The sequence below is a fragment of the Mirounga angustirostris genome, unplaced genomic scaffold (genome assembly GCF_029215605.1).
Source record: "Mirounga angustirostris isolate CCGP_5_RB_7025 unplaced genomic scaffold, mMirAng1.0.hap1 SCAF_1, whole genome shotgun sequence".
Lineage (NCBI taxonomy): Eukaryota > Metazoa > Chordata > Mammalia > Carnivora > Phocidae > Mirounga > Mirounga angustirostris.
Window position 1 is genome coordinate 159,944,838 of NW_026991709.1, and position 23,030 is coordinate 159,967,867.

Genomic DNA, 23,030 nt, shown 5'->3' on the forward strand with positions numbered 1-23,030 from the left:
CAGTTTATTAACAGTTCTTCTCTCTCAGGGGAGCAAGTTCAGCAGTCCACACTCATGTGTGTCCTCTAATGACGTCAAAGGCCCTGGCCTTGGGTTTCCTCCCCATGCAGAAGCTGGTTGTGTTTGCACTGGTCCTGCTGAGAGTCTGGGGACCGTTGGCTTCTGTGAGACCCTGCTCCTTGCTGAGGCTGGCCTGGGCAGGTGTGCCACTCTCAGAATGCACAAGTGCTCAGGGCCCAAGGGCACTATCTCAGAATCCGGCTGGAGCGTAGGGGCAAGCAGCTCTTGGGGCCTGTGGGTTCTGGCAAGACACTAGGAGAGCCCAGAGGGTAGTCCTCAAACCAAAGCCCGAGGCTGGGGCATTTGGAAACATTTTGGAAATGCTGATGCCAGGGGGATACCAGACACCTACCTGTTCCATGGCTTGGGAAAGATACAAAAGGCTCCATTTATGATGGTGACAGATTTTGCTACAGATTTAAATTCTAGAGGAGGCACAGCCTGGCTACGAAGAACGGAGACCCCAAAGCCAGAAGACTGAGTTCAAATCCCAGCACTGAGACTTATGGCCAGTGACCCTGGGCAAGTCACATAACCGTCCCCCAACTGTTCCCCAAGTGGGGACAGAAGCCCTTACTCACAGATTGCTCTGCGAATTAAGTACTTTGCAGAGCTGAATGGCAGCCACTGCGATTACTATTATTATACTGACCTTTGAACAGAGAGGAAAAAACAAATGTGCTCATAGTTTCCCCATCCAGACAAGCAAGGAGGGGACTCTTGCTATGGCTCTGCATCTGGGCCTTCAGTTCCGATTAAATGGTTACCATGTTAGGAAGGCGCAAAGCAAGGAAATAAAAGGGAATGACCCTTTCCATCAAGGAGCAGGGAAGCCACAGCTACGTGCAAATAAAGCATAAAAGGATATTCAAGTGAGAGCAGCTAGGATCGTGCCTTAGCTAAAAGCCACACAGCTCCAGAAACCAGCAAAAAAGGACCGTGAGGAACTACCTTTAACTCAGTAGTCACTTCTCAAGAGAAGAGGTGGTGATGATGCTGGTGTTGCTGGCTACCGGCTACGGTTTGCTGGGCATTGAATAGGTAGGAGTCACCAGGCAAAGCTGCATATGCCCTCCGGGGAGATACTTCTTAGCCCCATTTCATGGATGAGAAAATCAAGGCTCGGACAGCGGAGGCCACATCACCGAAGCCACACAGCTGGGGAGAGGCAGAGTAGGCTTTGTGTGACCCCCAAGGCCTGTCTGGGTTCTGTGACACACGGTTTCACGTTATTAACCTTGGTGCCTCTACATCTAGCCCAGGGCCTGGCACAAAGTAGGTGCTCAGTAGCTAGTGAGTGAATAAAGGAACATAGGAAGTGCAACAACGGGTGCCCTGTGGGTCGTACACATCTCTCCTGAGAACAAAGCACCCCCAAGCCCAGGAGAGCATGCGTGCATCTGTGGGTGCAGTCACTCGCTGACGCCTGGCTGTGCCTACCACGTGGCCGGGCGCTGTGCTGGGCAGGCATCAGCGCACACAGGCCCCAGGGCTTAAAGGGGCACTTGCCCAACTAGGGGGACGGCCACAGCAGCCAGCAGAGTGGCAGGTCCAGGTGGCACCGTGCCATGTTTCCCACCATAATCACCATCCACCGCTCCTCGGCAGCAGCTCAGGCAGTGGGAGCGGCCAGATTCTCCAAGGCTGCACCAATTAATTCTTCAAGAGCCTTAATGCCCTTTAAAGTCATTATGATTTGCTTTTGAGGACAAATGATAAATCACATTCAACAGCCTTTGAGCATCCTCCCCCATAGCACAAACACACACACTTCCACAGGGGACCTGGGCCACCTCTGCGGAGCTCTCCCCAGGCCTCCAGCCTGCCGCAAGCCCACTGGGCAGATATTCCACATGTCATCACAATTCAGAGGAAATTTACAAAAGGGGAAGGAAGAAAATCCCATGGGTCACTGGCAGCGGGAAGAGCAGAGCGCTGACTTGGACAATCGCAGCTCAGACTGGAGGCCTGGGGCTGGTCAGCAGTGCGAGGGCTGTCAGACACGTCCTTGAGCATCTGTGTGAAGCAGGGTACCATTCCCTTCCACGGAGGGGGAAACTGAGGCTCAGAGGAATGTGGTCTGAGGAATGTGACTGGCATAACGTCACAAAGCTGAGCTGGGATTTGAAACCAAGTGTTCACCTCCCTGAGCCCTTCTTTGCTGACGCCCTGAGCTGCTTTGGCCTCACAGATTCTCCTGGCCAACCAAGATCCCTCGTTCCACACAGTCCGGCCAGGTAACACCCGCACACACGCGCGGGCACACACACACATATCCTGAGCTCCCGGAGCCTACGGGGCCCTGTTCAATCCCTTCCAGGAACACCTATTTGCCCAGTCATCACACGGTTTGACTGCAGCTGTCAGTCCTGTCCATGTTTTTGAACTGAAGCTGTGTAAATATTAGCACAGCTAGTCCACAGTCCAACTTCCTTGAGTGAAAGCCTGAAAATCCTGGCAGGGCTGGCAGGGGCCCTCCAGCATAACATCTGGGTTCTACTCCAGGCTCCCCTTGTAATAGCCCAGTAAGGTCACTGGATTCCCTATTTTAACATGCCCATTCAGAAAGGGAGGGTAGGGAGAGACCTGGACTGCCCTGAGTTTCAAACAGCAGAGCATCAAGGTGCTGCCACGCAAAGGTGTCATGCTTGCTATCAGGGAGAAGCCTGTGCTTACAGGTGGTGTGGCCATGCCTGGAGGGGGTTATCTTGGACCTGTTGCACACTGGGGGTCTCCTGAGGTCTCTGGAGCATGCTGGATCCTTCCTGGGTTTGGAGAGGGAGAGATGGCCAGCTGGGAGGACTCTGCGTGGGGGGCAAGGTGGCCAGCCCAAGGAGTAGCTGGCTAAGCCTCCGCAGGCCAGGAGCTGGGCTGATTCTGCACCCCCCCCCCCCTTCAGAACTGCATCCCAGGCACTCCAGAGCAAATGTGATCCACCTGCTCTGAGGCGGACGGGTGAACTTCGGGTTGTGCCGGAGAGGGGCTTCTCAATCTCCAGGACACCTGGCCTGTGCTCTGAGACTCAGGGAGCAGCTGTTCACCACCAACCCTGACAACAAAAGGACTCAAGCAGGCTTCCCTGCAGCTAGAAGATTTAGAGTTGGATACAAAGAGGGACTTCCAATAAGAAGGGATGCAGGACTGAGAAATAAGCCAAAGAGGTGACTATGGACATCCCAACTGGAAGGGTGATATTGGAGAGGACCTAATGCAGGGGCACCAGGGACACCCCTCAGTCTCTCTCAGCTGGGAGCAGAAGAGTCGTCGCCTGTGGAGCATGCCGACTGCGTCACCACGACTGTGCTGGCCCTGGGAGGACAAACACTCTGAGTTTTGCTCACCGCTATGTCCCCAGTGCCTAGACAGGGAACGCTCACAGCAGGTACTCCGTAAACCGCAGAGCCTTGGTGCCGACAAGACTTTAACACTCAGCCTCAGTTTGCTCTCCTGCGATATGGGGATGCCAGAACCACAAGGACAAGAATGCAAATGCGATACCGGGTGGGACAGCTGCGTAAGACAGTAGCACGTGTGCGATATGAATATCGTGACCCCCCATTCTCAGACTCATGCCACCGATTCCAGACAGCTGGCCCTGCAGCTGCAGCTTGCCCAGCCTCCGTCCCAGACACAAGAAGCGACGGGTTCTTGGGAACCGCACCCCCACAACCCCACACGGAGCCTCAGCCCAGCGTCCCAGGCCCCCGGGGTGAGGAGGGGGCAGAGGGGACCACATGCATGTTCTCAGTGCAACTGCCAGACACACGCCGCAGAATTTTTGAACTCAGAGATCAAACGGCTGCAGGTGGGCTTCCCCCCACCCCTCAGGGGGCCCGACACAAGCCAAGTCAGCTTGTCAACAAATCCTCTCCGCCCCACAGCCTGGCTCCTCCAAGGGGCCTGCACACAGCTCAGGGGGCAGCTGTGCTGGCGAGCGAAGCAAGGAAATCGATATTCCCAGCACATACACACTCTCTTTCCATAAATACTGGCCCCTGGACTCTCAGGCAGCCACCCACAGGCCCCAAAGCAGAAAAGCGTTGGTCTCTGGGACACACGTTCGTTCGCCCCCGTCAAGACTCCATCCCTGACCACACCAGGCACATGAAAAACACACACACACCCAATCACACCAGCAGACCCCTCACAGCCGCACTCACACAACAGCAGGAGCCACACAGATCTCAACCTCCCCAGGACTCCAGGCTCCCCAGCGCACTCCTGGGTCGCCCCCGCCTCCGCCTCCCCCTCCCCTCTCCCCCAAGCATACCTGGACCACCTGCGCACAGCCCCGGAACGAATCCCTCGTCCTCACACACACTTGCCCAGGGTCTCCCTGACAGAGCTGACTCGTAACCTGGGATACAGGCCCAGGGACTCGCATAACTAGGCCCACAGGAAGACTCCCTGGCAGCCTCAGCCCGCCTCAACCAGATGCAAGCACGGACGCCCGCCGGCCACGCTCCGACTCACAAACTCCAGTGCACTGGCTCCCGCCTGGCGTCGCATACCCACGCGCATCAGTTTCTCCCACGGAAACTCACCCACACACAAGCTCCCGTCCCGACAGTCGCTTGGGAGCGAGCACGCACATGCCCGCATGCACACACACACACACTCCTGTCCTGACAGCATCTCTTTTTCTCACACGCACGAACTCAGGTCCCGGGTCTGGCTGCACACATACGATTACAGCCACACTCCACCCTCTCAGCCCTCCTCCCTCTCGCACACACAGGCCCTCATCACACACAGCCTGACCGTCTCACGCACTCCGGCACACCCATCCCCGCAGCCTCTCTGGCACACACTTACACGCACAGCCCCGGCAGGCTCTAACAAACCACTGCACAACAACACAGCACCCGGCTCTCTCACAAACCCACAACATACTGCACGCCAGCTGTGCAATGGCTGGGGTTCTGCTGGCTCCCCCACCCTGCCCCGCCAGCCCATTTCCGTGCAGCCCCTCCCCAAGGCCCTCTCGGCCGAACCCCGGCGCCCACTCCCCCCGCCCCACCCCCGGCCTCGGCCCCGCCCGGGTCCCTTACCCGCTGTCAAGCTCCAGCTCCAGCAGGGACTGGGTCCGCTCGGAGTTGCAGTGCAGGCACCACATGGCGGCCGCGGCGGGAGTTGACGGGGCCGAGCGCCCGGGACCCAGGCCCCGCCGAGCGCGGCCGACTCCCGCCGGGGCGGCAGCCCGGGGCCGACACCCGACCACCGGGAGACCTGACCACCCGCCACGCGACCACTTCGGGTCGCCCGGCCCAGTGCCCGCCGGTTCCCGCTGCTCCCGGCCCTAATCCCAGCCCCAGGCCGGCCAAGCCCTCCCCTCCGCCTCCGCCGCCGCCGCCGCCGCCGCCGCCGCCGCCACCCGCCCGCCTGGCGCAGAGCGAGGCCCGGCCGGAGGAATGTGGCCCGGGAGGGGGCGGGGCCAGGGGCGGGGCCGGAGGCCGGACTGCGCCCGGCGGGCGGGGCTGCGCGGAGCCTCGTGGGGAAGCGCGGGGGCAGGGCACGATGGGGCGGGGCTGCGCGCAGGGGCGGGGCGAGCCGAGCCAAGTCGGGAGGATCGCAGCGGAGAAGTTCTCCGCAACAGCATCCCTTGTACCTACAAGTTAGGCCCTTTTCTGGGAGGTCTCCCTCCAAGACAGAGTCCTCAAATATACGTATCTTCCTTCCCAACGTGTAAGCACAGCAAATACAAAACCCAAACCAGCCAACTGTGCTGATGGCGCCAATCTTCGCCAATCCTCACTTTGGCCGAAGTTTATAAAATGGGACCTCTGCTCCCGGGATGGTGTGGCTCCGGGGCTCTGATGCTCCTGCCCCAGAGAAAAAAGTGGGTTCCATCCTGAGGCCGGAGACGCCCATTTGGGGACTTCTGGGTGAGGATCTGATGAAAGCAGCTTCTTTTTCCCTAAGCCCACCCAACCCCACCAGAGACAACTTTCAGACCCCCATGGCTGGCTTAGAGTAATCCTGCTTCCCTATTAGAGCTCTCTACCTACATTTGGTCCTCAAGACAACACTGTGATATAGGTGGAGCTATTAGTGGCCCCATTTTCCAGAAGAGGAAATTGAGGCTCACCTTAAATGGGTTAACTCTAAGAGGTTTTCCCTCACCTTCTCTTCCAGGCTGCTCATTTCTCCTTACTATAAGCAATCATGGCTTGCTGTTCTCAATTTGCGTATTAACTTGTTTATTATCTGTCCTTGGGCTTCATGAAGGCAGGAATAGAGACCAGCACCCACACTTGTGGAATGCCCAAATGTGGTTGGGAGACATCAAGCGGACACAGACACAATCAAAACCCCACCTGCCCCACCTGCAAGTCCATCTCCTGGAGGGCCAGGCAGATGGCACGTTTGCAGAAGTCAGGAAGAAGTAGGAAGCCACTAATGCAGGGACTCCTCTTGTGCCCTTTTGAGTCTTTCATTCGGAGGGGGTGGTGCCAAGAGCCTAATGATGAGTGCTTTCCCAGATGGGGAAACTGGAGTGGGGTGGGGGACAGCGAAGGAAGAGGGCTGGGCTGGCCCAGCTTGCAGCAAAGGAAAAGGCCATCCCTAGATCCGGTTTAGTGTACCAGGGTTCCCAGGCAACAGGCTGAGCAGGAATCCAGTGCCCCTCACTGCCTGTCTCCACATTTCTCCTCTCTGCTTCTGATGTTGTCTTTGCTACATTAAAAATAAATAAAGACTCAGAATGGGAGAAAATATTTGCAAATCACATATCTGATAAGGGTCTAGTATCTATGCCATACAAAGAACCCTTCCAACTCAACAATAAAAAGGCAAATAACCCAATTAAAAAACAGGCAAAGGATCTGAACAGACACTTCTCCAGAGAAGATATATGAATGTCCAATAAACGCATGAAAAGATGCTGAACATCACTAATCATCTGGGCAATGCAAATCAAAACCACAATGAGATAGCACCTTATACCCACCAGGATGGCTAGAATCAGGAAGATGGACAAAAGCACCTACACACAAGGCTTCCAGAAGGAGAAGACTTCTGACACACACTGCTCAAAGACTGCTACCACGTTCTGTATCCTGGCTGGGGGGAGGGGGAGGTAGGAGAGGATAGTTTTGAAATCATCCAGTTGGGGGAGGGGGTGGAAAACTCCCACCCCAGCTTGAACAGCCCTCTAAAAATAGGTTGCAATAAATGGAGCCAAGAGAATTCCCCCAGCCCAGCTGCTGGAGCACTCCAGAAACAGGCTCCGACCGACAGCCTCACGACCTGGATTCTCCAAGAATTCCAGGCACTTGTCCAGGCCCACGGCCTAGCCGCCTGCCAGGATGGTCTTGGCGACATTGTTCCTGCTGGGATTTAGAAGAAGGGGGTTGAATTTCCCTGTTAGCATTTGGAATACCAGAGGATGGAGTCCCTGGAAACCAAATGCCTCGTAATTCTCTTGTTTTGTTTTATCTCCCTACAAAGTGTGCCTCTTACTTCTGCTCAGTTAACTGCCTCACAGATTAATAATTTAGGGAATCGTGAGGCAAACAACAAAGTTCCAGCCTGGAGAGGCAGAGAAAGTCAATTTTTCTGCTAAAATGACTAGACTGGGCAGAATTCTTACATGTTCCATTTGGGCAAATTGCTTAGCCTTCTGAGTCTCAGTTTTCTCAACTGTAAAGTATGCCTCATGGACCACATCTACCCTGGAGAATTCATCTTGCTGTTTAATTTAACTTAGTAAGCATTTATTAGTGCTTACTCTGTGCCTGTCATCTGAGGCCTCAATGGGAGACACTGATGTGACAAGTGTCCCTCAGTATGATGTTATGATAATCTAGAGGAAGGAGCCTGTAACTGCCCCACAAGAGGCTCCAAAGATGAAGGGACTTTGGGGCAGAGGCTTGAGGGATGAGTAGGAGCTCATATATAGGGGTACAGGATTCAAGAAAGTCATGAAAATGTTTAGTTCCACTGTACCATCCTGGGTTTCAGTCCTAAGTTGCTTGCCTTGGCCTGTTTCATGTGTCATGACCCAATTTCATCCCCATCCCCCTGGCTTCTGACACCAGATATGTATGTAGCATCCCCACCCCCCACCCCGAAAGGCCAACCTTTGCAGTCCCTCTCCCAGAGCTGTCAGGATGAAGGCCAGCCCTCCACACAGCCTGCCTCCAGGCCTGTGTGCCCTGATTGAGGTTTACCTCTTCAGCCCTCGCCACTCATCATGCCCCCTTCACGCACACCATACGTCCAGCAATACAAAACTTCTTTCAAAGCCCCAAAGTCCTGCTGTGCCTGGCTCATAGCTAAGACTTTGGATTTCAGCTTTCAATGTCACCTCTCCCAGAAAGCCACCCCTGACCGGCCCCTAGTCCAAGTTAGACACTCCGCTTAGGCACTCTCGGGTTTACTCTGCACCTGCTCTCCCATCACACCAATGAGCTATATTGCTATTACCAGGCAGAGTTAGGCCTGCATCCTTCTCTGCAGCATCCATCACACCTACTATGGGACCCGGGACACAGACGTGCTCAGCAGTTGAATTAATCTGGCCTGAGAGTCAAATCTGACCCACTGCCTGCCTTTTTTTTTTTTTTTTAAAGATTTTAATTATTTGACAGAGAGAGACACAGTGAGAGAGGGAACACAAGCAGGGGGAGCGGGAGAGGGAGAAGCAGGCTTCCTGCTAAGCAGGGAGCCCGATGCGGGGCTCGATCCCAGGACGCTGGGACCATGACCTGAGCCAAAGGCAGACCCTTAACGACTGAGTCACCCAGGCGCCCCTGCCTGCTTTTTTAAAATAAAGTTTTATTGGGGCGCCTGGGTGGCTCAGTCGTTAAGCGTCTGCCTTCGGCTCAGGTCATGATCCCAGGGTCCTGGGATCGAGCCCCGCATCGGGCTCCCTGTTCCCCGCATCGGGCTCCCTGTTCCCCGCATCGGGCTCCCTGCTCCCCGCATCGGGCTCCCTGCTCCGTGGGAAGCCTGCTTCTCCCTCTCCCGCTCCCCCTGCTTGTGTTCCCTCTCTCGCCGTGTCTCTCTGTCAAATAAATAAATAAAATCTTTAAAAAAAAATAAATAATAAAATAAAATAAAATAAAGTTTTATTGGAACAGAGTCACACTCATTCACTTTTGAATGCAGATACTTTTGTGCTACAACAACAAAGCTGAAGAGTTACAATGGAGATAGATGACTTACAATGCCTAAAATATTTATATCTAGTCCTCCACAGAAAAAGTTCATATACCCTGCAATAAGTCAGGCTCCTCTGAGGGAGTTTCATGTTGGCACCAGCTACCCTGCCTGTTTAGCCAGACCTCCAGTGCCCTGGCGCAGGCCCGCCGTGGACAAGATCTGGAAGAGCAGAATCCAGATGTCATGGGGGAAGGTGGTGATTAAAACTATAGGGCTGGGCCAGGTGACCTTCAGACAAGATGGCCACGTGATGGGACAATCCACTGCTAGGAATGACTCCTACGGAGCTCTTTGCCCGTGTGTACAAAGACTTAGGTCCAAGGATATTAGTTGTTTGTAACAGCAGAACAGGGAGGAGGAGACATGCAATGTCCCTCAGGGGCGACTGGTTAAGTACACAGCAATACGCCCATCAGTGGGATCCTATGTTAACAAGATGGCGGCAGTACCATACACATAGGAAATGATCTGAGATGTGACACTGTGATTAACAATCCAATAAATGGTGATAAGTATTTATAATAAAATATACAGAACACTAGTGTGCTTATATAGCATCATATAACCATTGACTATTTCTTAACGAAGATCCAAGAAACATGGACCAGTGGTTGCCTCTGGTAAGGGTAATCGGGTTTCCAAAGATTCCTGGAGATGGGCTTCTGCCCTCTAAGCCTGAAGTCTTATTGGGACAGGGCTGGGAAGGAGAAAGGAGGACTTTTCACTCTATGCCCTTCTATAGTTTTCAAAATTTTACACAAGTGTTTGTTACCTTAAAAAAAAAAAAAAAGCCAGTGCAATAAAGAAATCAATAAAATCATGGCAACCCACGGGACCGGAGGTCTTCTAGCATCTTGTAGGAGAATCTGAGGCCCTCCAGAACCAGTCCCCAAAGACCCCAAATTCTAGACGGGACTTAGGCCACCTCTCGGGCCCTCTGGATTCCTTTTCCTCTGAGTCGGCTGTGTCTTACTGATGGCTGTGAAAATCAATTGGAGCGCATTTGACTCCCTCTCAGCACCTGTTGATCGTTCATCTGTCGCTCTTCATAAGACCGAACAAACATCCCTATGGCACGGCCAGGATGCTGGGCGTGGGAGGGAGCTCTCTCATCATCCCTGTGGCCCAAGCCCTCATTTTACAGACAGGGAAACTGAGGCCCTGAGTGATAAAGGGATGTGCCCTGGGGTGTGTACTAGAAACCATGACACTGGCCCAGGTGTCCTGCCTCCCAGGCCACAGGACCCCACCGTCCAGCACACAGCGGGGCTGTGGGTGAGGTGTCGGTTCCTTCCTAGGAGTGTTGGCTGCTGTAGGAACCCGGAGGCAGCTGTGCAGAATGCAGAACTGTGCACAGTGGTATCTCAGAGAAGCCCATCAGTCCCCCAGAACAGAAAGTTTCCAGATAAATCAAGCTGCTCTGAAGTGCCAAGTTACTTTTAAAATTTCACAGAAACCACTGGCAAATCATAGGCTTCCCTAGTTGCCCTACACCAAGTAAAGTAAATGACCTTGGGATAACTTGCTTTGGGAGGCTGGGGGTGGCCTGGAGGTGGCGTAGGGTTGTTTACCGGGAACCAGTCTATATGGCCATCTCCCTGCGCAGGCACTCCTTTGGTTGTCATCCAGGCCCTGACTCCTTCCAGCCTCACTCCCAGCTCCCATCCCTATGCTAGAGCTTCTCCCAGAATGCATTGTGCACTCTTCTGTCCCAGTGCCTTTGCTTATGCGGTTCCCACTCCCAGGCCACCCTCTTCATCTGCTTGGCAACCTCCCACTCAACCTTTAAGACTCAGCCCAAACATCGCCTTCTCTTCAAAGCCCCTCCCAGTGCTCTGTCCCCCAGGTGGGGAGGGAAACCCTCACCTAGACTGTGGGCACCTCAAGGGCAGGGACAATGGCTCTCCATCCACCCTCGTGGTGGTGGGGCTCAGACACTGCCACTGCTCCATGTGACCAGCCACCAGCAGAGCTGAGTACCAACCATAAAAACTCAGTGGTACTTGGGTTGGCCAAGACCTGGACCATGACAGTGAGATTCAAGAGGCTTTAATGTTAGCATATCCTAAATTTTAGGGCTGGACAGAATCACTGTGAGGAGCCTGAGGCCTACGGGGGCAGGGGGGAGGGAGGAGCACTTCCCCAAGACACTCTGGGGCACGGCGAAGAACGCGTTATCATCTGACTTCCTTTCCGCAGCTCCTTCCCCACCGCTCTGACAAAGCAAACCACAGAGTCAGGGAACCACTGTGGTTTGAGGTGTAAGGAGGCTGTTTTCCTGTGGTCTTTAAATGAACAATAAAAATTAGATGCAGGTGCTACTATGCTAACAGTTGACTAATGGATTAACCCAGGCTGTGACGGAAAGATCCTTAGGGACGGCTTGCAATAACAGAACCACACAGGACGCAGGGTCAGATGCAAGGAGAAACGAAATCCCTTACCAACACCGGGTGGCTCTATGGGAGCTCTGAAAAGCCTAGCACGTGACAGGTGCTCAGTGACCGACAATGTGAACAAAACGGTCAGGAATGATCACTTCCTCCAAGAAGCCCTCCTAGCCTGGATCCCCAGAGCACTCCATGTTTCTAGGTCCCCAGTGCCCACTGCAACCCCTGCCACAAAGTGGGTAACAGTTTGTTGTAAAAGTGAAGGAAGGTGGCGGGGGTGGCCATGGGTCCGAAGGTGCTGATGGTTTCCCTCCTCAGTGTGGCCACCCTTGTGTGCACTCTGTCCTAGTCCTTCTGCTGGGCCCAGCCAGGTCAGCTGAGCTGCTTGCCCTGGGATTTAGGGGGCAGGGCCCACGGAGAATAGACCTGTGGCTTCTAAGTGCCACTACTTGAGTTACAGGTCTCTATTCAAGTGGATGGGAAATGGCCGTTTGCCGGTCTTCTTGCAGGATTCAAGAGGCCTCACGACATCAGGAAGACATTTAGAAGCAAATATCTCAGCTGCCACCTTCATCAGTGAAGGGCTCTTCCCTGACTGCACCGCACCCCACTGCCCTTGAAATCATACTGCACATCACACTTCCCAACAGGTGGCCCTGCCAGCCCTAGGATACAATCAAAGTGACCCCACTTCAGCCCCTCAAACTCAACCCCCCTTTCCCTGGCCGGTAGCACAGGGAAGCCACTTGGCCAGATCCTCAGGTCTGATCCTCTGGGCCCCTCTGTACCTGAGACAGAGCCTAGGCCACCTCGGTTCTCTGCCCCAGATAGAAGAGGCAGCCCTGTGGCCAGTGGGTCTGGACACACATCCCAGCCCCTGACTCCCTTGTGTAACAGTGAGTGAGTCACCCAGCTTCCTGGGGCCTCAGTGAGTGCACCTGTAAACCCTCCTTGCAGGAGTGGTGTGGGGGCTTGGCAGGAACACCGAAATTGCCTGGCCAGCCCGGGCACCCAGGAGGCCTCAGAGCTTGGCAGTCCCTTCCCCTGCTCCACCACTGTCCCCACACAGTGGGAATGCTTATGGCTTAGGGCATCTGTCGGGGTCCATAGCCTAGCTCCCCCACATCTGATCTTTGATTGCACCTTGGGCAAGTGGATGGGTCTCTCTGAGCCTCCTTTCCCACCTCCCTGCCTCTATTTGCCTGTTCCTTAAGTTTGGGGCTGTTACCTCTCTAGACAGCCATGGCCACCCCTCACGGGTGCATACCCTGGATCAGGCACTTTACAAAAGAGGTTGCATTTAATCCTCAACAACCTTCCACTTTACAGATATACTGTGGCTCAGAGAGGTGGGGTAACTTACTTAAGGCCACACACCTAGAGCCTGGATGATAGGGATTTGAGCCCAGGTCCATTTGACCCCCAAACCATGAATGTAATCACAAAGCTAGACCTTCCCTGTCTTCCCCCTACACAAAGTGCTTATCGGATGCAGGCTCTGTGCTAAACACTTTACACGTATCATTCACTTAAGCCTTACAATGACCTTCCTAGGAACATACCACTATTACTATTATCATCCGATCATCCAGAGAAAGAAACTGAGGCTCAGAACGGTTAAAGAATTTGCTTAAGGGCAAACAGCTAGTAAGTGAGGATTTGAACCCAGGGCTGTCTGATTCCCAAGTCTATGCTTATAACACTGTTCCCTCTGGTCTTCAAGGCCCAGTTCCAAGGCCCAGTCCCCTGCAGAAGACAGTTTCCCTTCTCAGCTGATATAATGGAAACAACAAAAGCAAATACAGGCCCCCCCCCCCCGCCCCACGCTGGCTATGGAGTCAGACACCTGGTTCTGTCCCCTTATTGGCAGTGTGGCCGTGGGCATCGCCATTCTGAGCCTCAGTCTCCTCCTCTGTAAAATGGGAATGAATAACAACGCGTATCACTGATGTTGGTGTAAAGATTTCAGCGGGATACCCAGTGCCTGGCCCTCAGCAAGAGTTCTGCCACCACTGACCCCACTTAGCCAGCTCCCAGGACCCTGATCACAAATCCCAATTCCCTTTGCTCTACTCCCTTCCTGGGGAAAGCCTCACTTGCCCTCTGGAATGGAGAGCAGCTGAGGAGGAGCTGGTGGGCATGGTGGTAGCTGGCTCTGGGAAGGACTTGAGGCTTCTGCCAGCTCTGCTGGGGCATCCCAGAGGCCCAGGTGGGGTCACACCGGGCAAGCGGTCCTGCCTTTTTTCCTTCTCCTCCCCAGCTGTCTGCACCTCTCCCTTCCTCCCTCAACTAAACTGCCCCACGGTTGAGCTCACACTCAGAGGGCCCCTTGAACTAGCTTGCCACCAGGGATGAATTAAGGTCTGTGGTTCCAAGCCCCATGCCCAGGCCTACAGTCTGGGAAAGAGACAGACCCCATGAGTGAAGGGCTCTGAGACAGCACACACATGTTCCAATGGACAGGGGCCCGCTTGCTGTCAGCTCCTCTGAGGGACCTTCTGGGACACCCCCAGGTAAAGCACATCCCCATTCTCTCTCATCTAATTCCCTTCAAAGCCCATCTCTCAGCCTATATTTATCTTGCTTAATTACTTGTTTGCTTGTTTACTGTCTGTCTCCTCCACCAGAATGGAGCTCTGTGAAGGAGGGGACTTTGTTTACCACTGTAGCCCCAGATGGTGCCTGGTCTATAGTATGTGCTCAATAAATGTCTGATAAATGAGTGAGTCATGTTGAACCACAGTCATTCTCATTCAGGGACAACCCCATGGATGGGGCAAGGCCTGTGAGCTGGGAAAGGAAAGGCAGGCCCCCCTCCCGCTCCCCATTCTTACCCTTGTCTTATTCGATCTGAGCCAACACCCCCATTTCCACCATAGATAGATTATGGAAGGGCTGGGCGAAACGGTCTTTCAAAAACACCATTTTTCATCTCCAGTGTGCCCAGTACTTAAAGGAAGATTAAAGATTTTATGAAAAAGATTTTATCCGCTAAAGATTTTATAAAACAAGATGCATCCCTTTGGCAGAGCAAATGACCATCCTTGACATATTTGGGTTTCTTTCCTGGTAGCTTTGCTTAAACTGGGGCCCATCTGTATTAAAGGGAGCAGATAAAGTGAGGGAATCGAGGAGGAAATATGGAAATCTGCAAGGCCTCGTTCTGCTTCAGATTCAGACACGTGGCATTCCAGGGAGCCACCAGAGAAGGAGCTTGCTTACTCCTGAGCAGCGTGTTCCTACCCAGAACAGCAGCTACCAAGAGGTGCCAAGCCCAGGCAAGGCCCCAGTGGCCCTCTCCTTTAATGAATAGATGCGTTCATTTATAACAAGTGCCAGGGACACCTGTTTTGCAAACGGATGCCCTTAAGTGCTCCTAAAACATCAGCCTCTCTTAAGTGGGTTAAAAATTCCCCTCCGCAATCTTCTTTATGTTATTGATTTAAACAACACCTTCTCTTATCCCACTGGGAGGAAGACTGCAACCAGTTTGACCCGACTGCACTGATTCGGAATTAATGGACGCGGGATATGTGTGATGCCTGACTCATTGTTTGAATAAATCCATAACTGAGAACATGTGCGTTCCTGAATGTGTTCGACAACTGCCCCCAACATTCATTACTACCTACCACGTGTCAGGCACCAGCTGGGGAATCTCAGAGGATGCAGAAGCAAACAGACGTGGGCCCTACCTTCCGACGCTTGGCGAGTAAGGGGACTGCAGGCAAATCACAATCATTGGTGCCAGCCCTGTTCCCACACGAGTTCACATAATCCTGACAGCAGCTCTACAAGGTGGGTTTGCACCCCAGTTTATCACGGAGGCCCTGAAGCCCAGAGTGTAAGTCATTTGTCCAAAGACGCACAACCTCTAAATGATGGCACTGGGATTAGCACCCGCCTATGCTGACACTCAGCCTGTGTTCTCTCTACTCCACCAGTGGTTCTCAACAGGTGTTCTGGGAACAACAACAGTAGCAGTCTCAGCTGGGAATTGTTGCAATTGCAAATTCCCACACTCCAGGAGGGTCTGATGCCTGCCACAATTTGGGAAGCTTGCGCCAGCCAGGGCACTGGAGTGGGTCATCAGTGCGGTATGGGAGCCACCTGACATAAGATCAGGACTGACTGTGAGCTGGTGGGATGGCCATTTAGGGAAGGCTTCCTGGAGGAGGTGATGTCTGTCTTGGGATCTATGGCATGAATGGGAATTCACTGGGTGGCCCAGCAAGGGAAGGGCACTCCAGGTATAGGGAACAGCATAGGCAAAGGCTTGGTGAGCTTGGGAAAATATAATCGTAGTTCTGCATATATGTGGAGTGTTAAGTGTGGGGATGGGTGAGCTGTGAGGAATGAGGCCAGAGGGTGAAGGGGGAAGAATTCTGCTGGCAGAAGTGGCCTGGATTTATCCCCAGGTTGGTTTTCCCAATGACCACAAAGCACATGTATACCAATTACATAACACTATGCTTTACATCAGGGAAACTCGATCTTCATCAAAAAAAAAAAAAAAAAAAAGTCTCACTGAGAATAAATTGGATTTTCCCATAAAAACAAATCACCCAAACTAAAACAGTTACAAAATCCTGCTTGGATCCTGTTATCAGCAGAAGGCCTGTGCTGGAGGCCTGCTCTGGGTTTGTTTAACACAGAGAACCCATGTTATAGAAGGCAGCCATAAAACAGAAGGATGCTTTTTATATCCTGATAGGGAATCAGATACAAGATGTATTGCTAGGTGAAACAAATAAAATGATGAATGCTGTGTTTGTATAAAAGGAAGGGGCAGGAGTAATCACACACATGCACACACGCTGACGTGTGCATAAAATATCTCTGGACAGTGGTTACCTCTGGGGGAACTTGACAGGGCTGGGAGGGTGGTTCACTGTTCACTGTGTGCCTTTTTTTTTTTTTTAAGATTTTATTTATTTATTTTGAGAGAGAGAGAGAATGAGAGAGAGAGCACATGAGAGGGGGGAGGGTCAGAGGGAGAAGCAGACTCCCTGCCGAGCAGGGAGTCCGATGCGGGACTCGATCCCGGGACTCCAGGATCACGACCTGAGCCGAAGGCAGCTGCTTAACCAACTGAGCCACCCAGGCGCCCAACACTGTGTGCCTTTTATATCTTTAATTGTTGAACTACGTGACTATATAATGCCTATAAAAATAAGAAACAAGGGGCGCCTGGGTGGCTCAGTCGTTGGGCGTCTGCCTTCGGCTCAGGTCATGTTCCCAGGGTCCTGTGATCGAGCCCCGCATCGGACTCCCTGCTCAGCGGGAGGCCTGCTTCTCCCTCTCCCACTCCCCCTGCTTGTGTTCCCTCTCTCGCTGTGTCTCTCTCTGTCAAATAAATAAACAAAATCTTAAAAAAAAGAAGAAGAAACAAGCCTTTTTTTGAGTGCTTCAGAGGTATCAGCACCAACCAACACTTTGGTCTTGAAGTAACTGGCAGGGCTGAAAGAGCACTGGGAGGAGAATAACACTCTCCTGGGTCCCATGTGATTGTGTGCCTTGTCACTGGACGCGGAGTCTGCGGCTCACCTGGAATCATGTCACATGGCCCGGGTCTCACACTTCTACCTGCTTGGTGGGTAACAGGGATCAGAGAATACACTTTCTGCAGCAAGAAATATCCCTAAGCATGTAGTGACTTTACTGCCATCTAAGGCTGGCGGGGGGGGGGGGGGGACGTCAGGTGGGGCAGTAGGGGCGGTGGGGGTGGGGGGAGGTCAAGGCTGTCTTCCTATCCTCTTGGGAACAAGACTTAGCTGCCATCCCACCGTGCACCTCTTGCACTGTGCAGAGAGAAGATCAGGCCCCAGGGAGCACCTCCTGTGTGCTGGGCAGGTGTCTGCAGCTTGGCATGCACTCTCCTGTGCACGGTTATCAAGTCCTATTACGTAGCCCACCAGGAAACTGAGACACAGAGAGGTTCAATGGATTGCCTGAGGCCACTCAGCTCGTAGTGGCAGAGCTGGGATTCCAATCCCTAGGCTATGCAGGAAAAGCCTCTGAGCCTCTGAGCCAAGTGGGCCTTGGGCTGCTAAGGGAATGTGACCCCATGAAATAAGAGTAAACCTGGAGACCCAGACGGGGCTGCCCCAGACTCCTGGAGTGGATCCATAACGAGCATCCCTTATGCAACATAGCCCACAGACAATTTTGGTCTCTCTCGCAGTTTCCATAAATGAGTATAATTTCTGTGTTAATAGCAAAGATATCAAGGTTTGGAACCCCCTGGAGTGTTAGAAGTGCAATTTGTAATTACAAACATACAACAATTTGTTCAACACGTCAGCTCTGTCCGCAGTAATTATTACCCTGGTCAAGGGTAATCCCCGCAGTGCACGGGGATGGGAACCAGGAGTGGGTGCACTGGGCTTGGACCCCAGTTGTCTTCCTTGAGGCCATTTCTTCTCCCCAGATCCCTCCTGTTCCCTCCCACAGTGGGCCGCATCTTGTGGCCGCTGCTCCCCCCCGCCCCGCCCCCACCGTGGGCCTCTCACGGGCTCGGCCCTGCCTATGGGCACCCAAGTAGGGACAAGCAGGCATTCCTTCTTGGCAGGCATCCCTAGTGAATCCTGCCTCCCACCCTCAGGAGGGGCCCTATTCCAGCTGCTGTTGCCCGAGCACCGATTCTGCGCCCAATTCTGCGCCTGGTGCTTCGAGGGGCTCACAGTGGGTCTCGGCAACCTTCCCAGCCATAAGAGAGAGCACAGTCCACACCTTACAGAAGGGACGGAGGCCCAGATGTACAAGACGCACTTGCACAATATGCAAGATCACACACCAGAACACAGGGAGCTGGGATTTGATACCAATGGATGGCCCAAGCCATGAGGGTCCCCACTCTGGGATGCAGACTCTGGTTGCAATGGATGAAATGAAGTATGCAACACACGTTGGCTCCTCTTGTGCTTTAACTCCAGGGCAAGGTATGGGGGCCAAGGGAAGCAGGGGAAGGCACTCCAGGCTCTGAAGGCCTCCTTGGTGCCTAGCTCCGGCTATGCTAACTGTGGGGCACTCATTCTGGGCTTTACACACGTGACTTGTGGATGCCCTGTCCACCCTGTGAAGCTGGGACCTCATCATTTGCATTTCACTGGCCAAGGCTGCAGAGCAGAGATCTGGGCCCCAGCACTCCCCTGCAAAGTGGGGGTTCACCCAGCAGTCCCCAGGTTGGGCTTGGTGGCAAATTAAGATTGGTTTGAAAAGACAGCTCAGGGCACAGCTGGTGGAGCCATCCTTGGAGAGGATGAAAGATGGGGTGGTGACAGCTGTGGGCTGGAGCCACTGAACCAGCGGTCTGGGTGTCAGACTGGGGTGCAGGCGAGGAGCAGGGGGAAGGGTAGCTGGCCCTGGCCTGACCAACCCCACCTCTCACTAGGCTGGTCTTGGCGGGGCCAGTCCACCTGCCACCGCTGGAGGGCTGGCGCCACCTGTCGACCTTCTGGAGAACTGCACCCTGGCTTTCCCAGCCCCAGGACAGAGCTGGCAGGACCCCATGGTACCCCAGCCTTGGGACAGGTGTAGAAAGAGGCAGCTGAGTGAGCTTCTGGACCCCACCCTAACCTTCCTTAATCTAACCTCTTCCATCCTGCCTGAACAACCTAAGACCCCCTCCTCCCCAGCCCTCCTTGATGTACAGAGGGAGGGCAGATGGGTTAGGAAGCAGAGCCAAGACTCAAACCCATTTTCACTGACATTTCAATCTAACAACAAATCACCCTGCTTCAAACCGTGGCTCCTCACTGCTTACAAAATAATCACCAAACTCTTTGCTATGCCCATAAGGCCCTGCAGATTTGGCCTCTGCTCTCCTTACTCGGCCTCAGCCTCTTACCAGAGGGTTGGCTCCTGCCCTGGCCCTTTGCAAATGCCAATCCCTCTGTCCACGCTCTTTTCAACTACTTAAGCCCGACTCCACCTTCATGCCTCAGCTCCTTCGGGAAGGCCTTGCCTGACCTCCTCACAGGGCCCACTGAGCAATTCCTCCTAGCACCTGGTTGATGTTGTTCCAGAGAGCATTTCCCTCTATGGGACAGCTGTGTGAGGGTAAGGATCATGTCTGCTGGATTCACCATTTATTTCAGCCGCAGGGCAGTGCCTGGCACATACTAGATACTTGAGAAACCTTTGTAGATGAAACGAAGTATGTCTAGTTCACATGAATCCCTGTGTCAAAATTAACATGCCTTCATAAACAAAACATTCATTTCTCAAGGGGCCAGGCACAGAGGTAAAGGTATTTCATACTTGAGCTCTGGTGGAGGGGGCGGGGGGGGGGTGATATTAACAGACAATAAAGTAGGGGGGGTCTGTGCACAGATGTCCTGACCAGGAATAGACAGCCAGGAAAAGCTAGAGCTGAGATGTGACCCAGATCTGTTTTGAGTCAAGCCATTTTGTGGCCCTTGAGGCCAGGCATATGGCCCAGTTCCTTCTGAGGTTTCACCCGGCTGGGTTTGTTCAAGCTGCTCACACAGATGGAAGACAGTGTTTAGAGTTCCTTTTCCCCTGAGGTTACCAACAGAGTCCTGGAGAGAGATTCTAAAAAGTAAAGCATAGGAAGGCTGCCTACGTGGGGAGGAGAACCCACCACACCCTGGCATCTCTCCTTTGCCACTGAGCATGCTCAAGGCCGGTTCTACCACCAGCATGGAGGGCTCCTCTGTGTGTAAATCTGTAAAAGGCGCCCTCTTCTGGTGGACACAGCCTCTTAGGCTCCTGCTTGGACTGCATTCTTCCTTTGCCAACTGCTCTTATACAGTGCACAACCTGAACATCTGTACACTAGAGATGCCTGGAGCTCCGCCCTCCTGGGTGACTATGACCCTTGGTCCCTGCTGTCCTTCTGACACCAGCAGTGGATCCTGCTCTTCCTTCAAGGGGGCAGGGAGCCCTTCTGGTAAGCCTTTATAGTTATGCATGCAGGACATGTGGCCACATGTAGCCACCAGCTGCCTTCCTTTCTCAGACCCTGGGAGAGAGTAAGCCCCAGAGAAAGCCCTCTGGGAGATTTACATGGCAGAGATAAGACACTGGCAGGTCCAGAAATCACAAGGCCCACAGAGAAAACATCAGCAAAACTTAGCACTGACTTAAGCTGCCTCATGGAGGACTGTCAAAGCTTAACAGGAAGGCAGGGAAAACTCCAGCCCACATCATGGGTATTAGCTCAGGTGGGATGAATGACATGTGGCTTGCCTGGGTCTTCAAGGAGACAGACCCTCAGTCCTCTCAGAGAGGCTGCCGTACGTCCTGGGCTTCTGCACTGAGCCAGGAGCCCGGAGGAGGCCAGGGCTGGCTCAAGGTCACCCAATGGCCAGCTGGCAGCCAGGCTGGGCCCATGCCAGGTCCCCAGGCTCCACCCTCGCTCCAGACCCAGATCTGCTGGAGTGGGGAGGAGGGGGAGCTGGTCTCCAACTCGGGCCTTCACCGGGCACAGAGGGACTGTTCTTTGCAGCTCAACAATCCCCCTGTTTGCCCCGTGCCAGGCTACAGCCTCCCTCGAGTCCTGCTGACGAGGAAAATCTGGTGCCAGCGTCCACAAATATGTGTGCCTTCTGGAGGGAGGAGGCAAGTCAGACTCTCTAGCCGAGTGGGTGGATTTAAAGGCCCAGAGGGAAGTCAAAGGGTGGGGGCAGAGCAAGCTACCGGGTGTTTTCTTTAAAATACAGTGCAGGGATTAAATACACACAGATATAGCTCCTGAATATTTCCGACTAGATACCCCCAAAATGCTCCTCATGTTTGCTCTGAATAGGGGGTGGGGGGCATATGCAGTTTTCATTGTATATTCTTACAATGTTGAATATTTTTACCAGGTGTCTGTTTTCCTAAGCAAATACTAAACTCATAGAAAAAACAAAAATAAAAGGCCCAGAAAGAAAGGAAACAGCCAGGGGCTCAGAATTTCAGAGATGGAGCTCAGGTACTGACCTTCCCTGTAACAAACAAAAGCTGAGGGGCGCCTGGGGGGCTCAGATGGTTAAGCGTCTGCCTTCAGCTCAGGTCATGATCCTGGGGTCCTGGGCTCGAGTTCCGCATCAGGCTCCCTGCTCAGTGGGGAGTCTGCTTCTCCCCCTGGTTCTCCCCCTACTTGTGCTCGTTCTCTCTCCCTCTCTGTCAAATAAATAAATAAAATCTTAAAAAAAAAAAGACATAAAAAACAAACAAACAAACCAAAAGCTGAGATTACCTGTGCTTGCTGGGAGCTGGGCCATGTTGGTGGCCCATTCGTGCATGGTGGCATTTTGGCCTCACAGTGACCTGAAGAGCCAGGCCCTATTATCGTCACTCCCACTACACAAACCAGGAGGCACGACCCAAAGTCCTAGCCACAAGCCTAGTCCAGCTCTTGCTCCTGGCCTCAACTTCCTCCTAGGGACCCAAAGTTCTCAGAGAGCCCCAGGGAGGAGTGATGCTGCCCCAGAGGGAATGTGCCTCGTCAGGCCACCGAGGGGAGTTCACCGGCGGGAGCAAAGCCTACAACTTCCGGGGCCACGTAGGCAGGCTGCTGAGAAGAGGCAGGGCCATTCTCTCAGTCCAGGCCCCTGCTGAACCACAGTCCCTCCCCGGGGCCTCAGTTTCCTCGTCTATTAAATGGGTGAGTCTTCCATGTTTTGCTTGGTAGGAATAAAGCTTATCCAAGCGGTGCCTGGCGCATGGAAGGTGCTCAGTCTATACCCACTTCCTCCCTCCTCCCCTGCCCTGACAACTCCATGAGCAGTAAGGTAGTGGCCACTGCCTGGGGAAAGGCAGCGGGATCTGGAGGGCCGACTGTAGGTTGGCAGTGACCCCTCCTATCTACTGGGCATGCCCTGGACACTGAAGAGGACGCAGAGCCCCTTGGGAGACAGGTGGGCAGGGTGCCCGAGCATGTGTGTGAGCTCGAGTGAGCTTGCATAGCGGCCTGAATCTGGCGGGCCCTTGCTGCACGCTGTGGCCCCTCCATCCTACCTCTCGCTGCCTCCAACAGACCTAGATTCAAAGAGCTTAGGAGGGGATGTTTATTTTCTAGACGGACGTACCCAGAGTTGGGCAGGGAAGACGCGGCCAGGGATCACCCTGGCCCTCCCTTACCTTGGTCCAGTGCCCTGGGTGGGGGGGCCTCCTGCCACAAACAGCACAGCCTTGCTGGCCTCTGGGGCCTCCTCTGCGGCCCACGTAGGTAAGCTCCCGCAGCCCTTCCCCGGCCAGTGCAGTTGGCAGCGTGGGTCATAAGCCCTCAGCCCCTGCTTAATCCGCCAGGGCCCTGGTCAGCACCAGCGGGACACGTGACACCCGCAGCTCCACAGACCTGTTTGGCAGGAGTGGCAGCTGGTCTGGTGGGGGAGGGCTGCCTGCCCAGCCCGCCCTGCCCTCGGGGCAGTCCCTGATCACCTCACTCCTCCTGGCTCTTGGGGT

At 53.7% G+C, this 23,030-nt stretch overlaps 1 protein-coding gene across 7 annotated transcripts in view; it reads right to left on the minus strand.

Moving 5' to 3' along the window:
* Positions 1–23,030, minus strand: part of IQSEC1 (IQ motif and Sec7 domain ArfGEF 1) — a 383,194-nt gene that overhangs the window by 66,468 nt on the left and 293,696 nt on the right. The window contains exon 1 of one of the 7 annotated variants that reach the window (XM_045904251.3): positions 5,112–5,395. The exons of the other annotated variants lie outside the window; for them this stretch is intronic. Within the exon in view, the coding sequence (XP_045760207.1) occupies positions 5,112–5,176 (65 nt within the window). The 5' untranslated portion in view covers positions 5,177–5,395. Of the gene's footprint in view, positions 1–5,111; positions 5,396–23,030 lie in introns of those variants that run through there. 7 annotated transcript variants of the gene reach the window in all.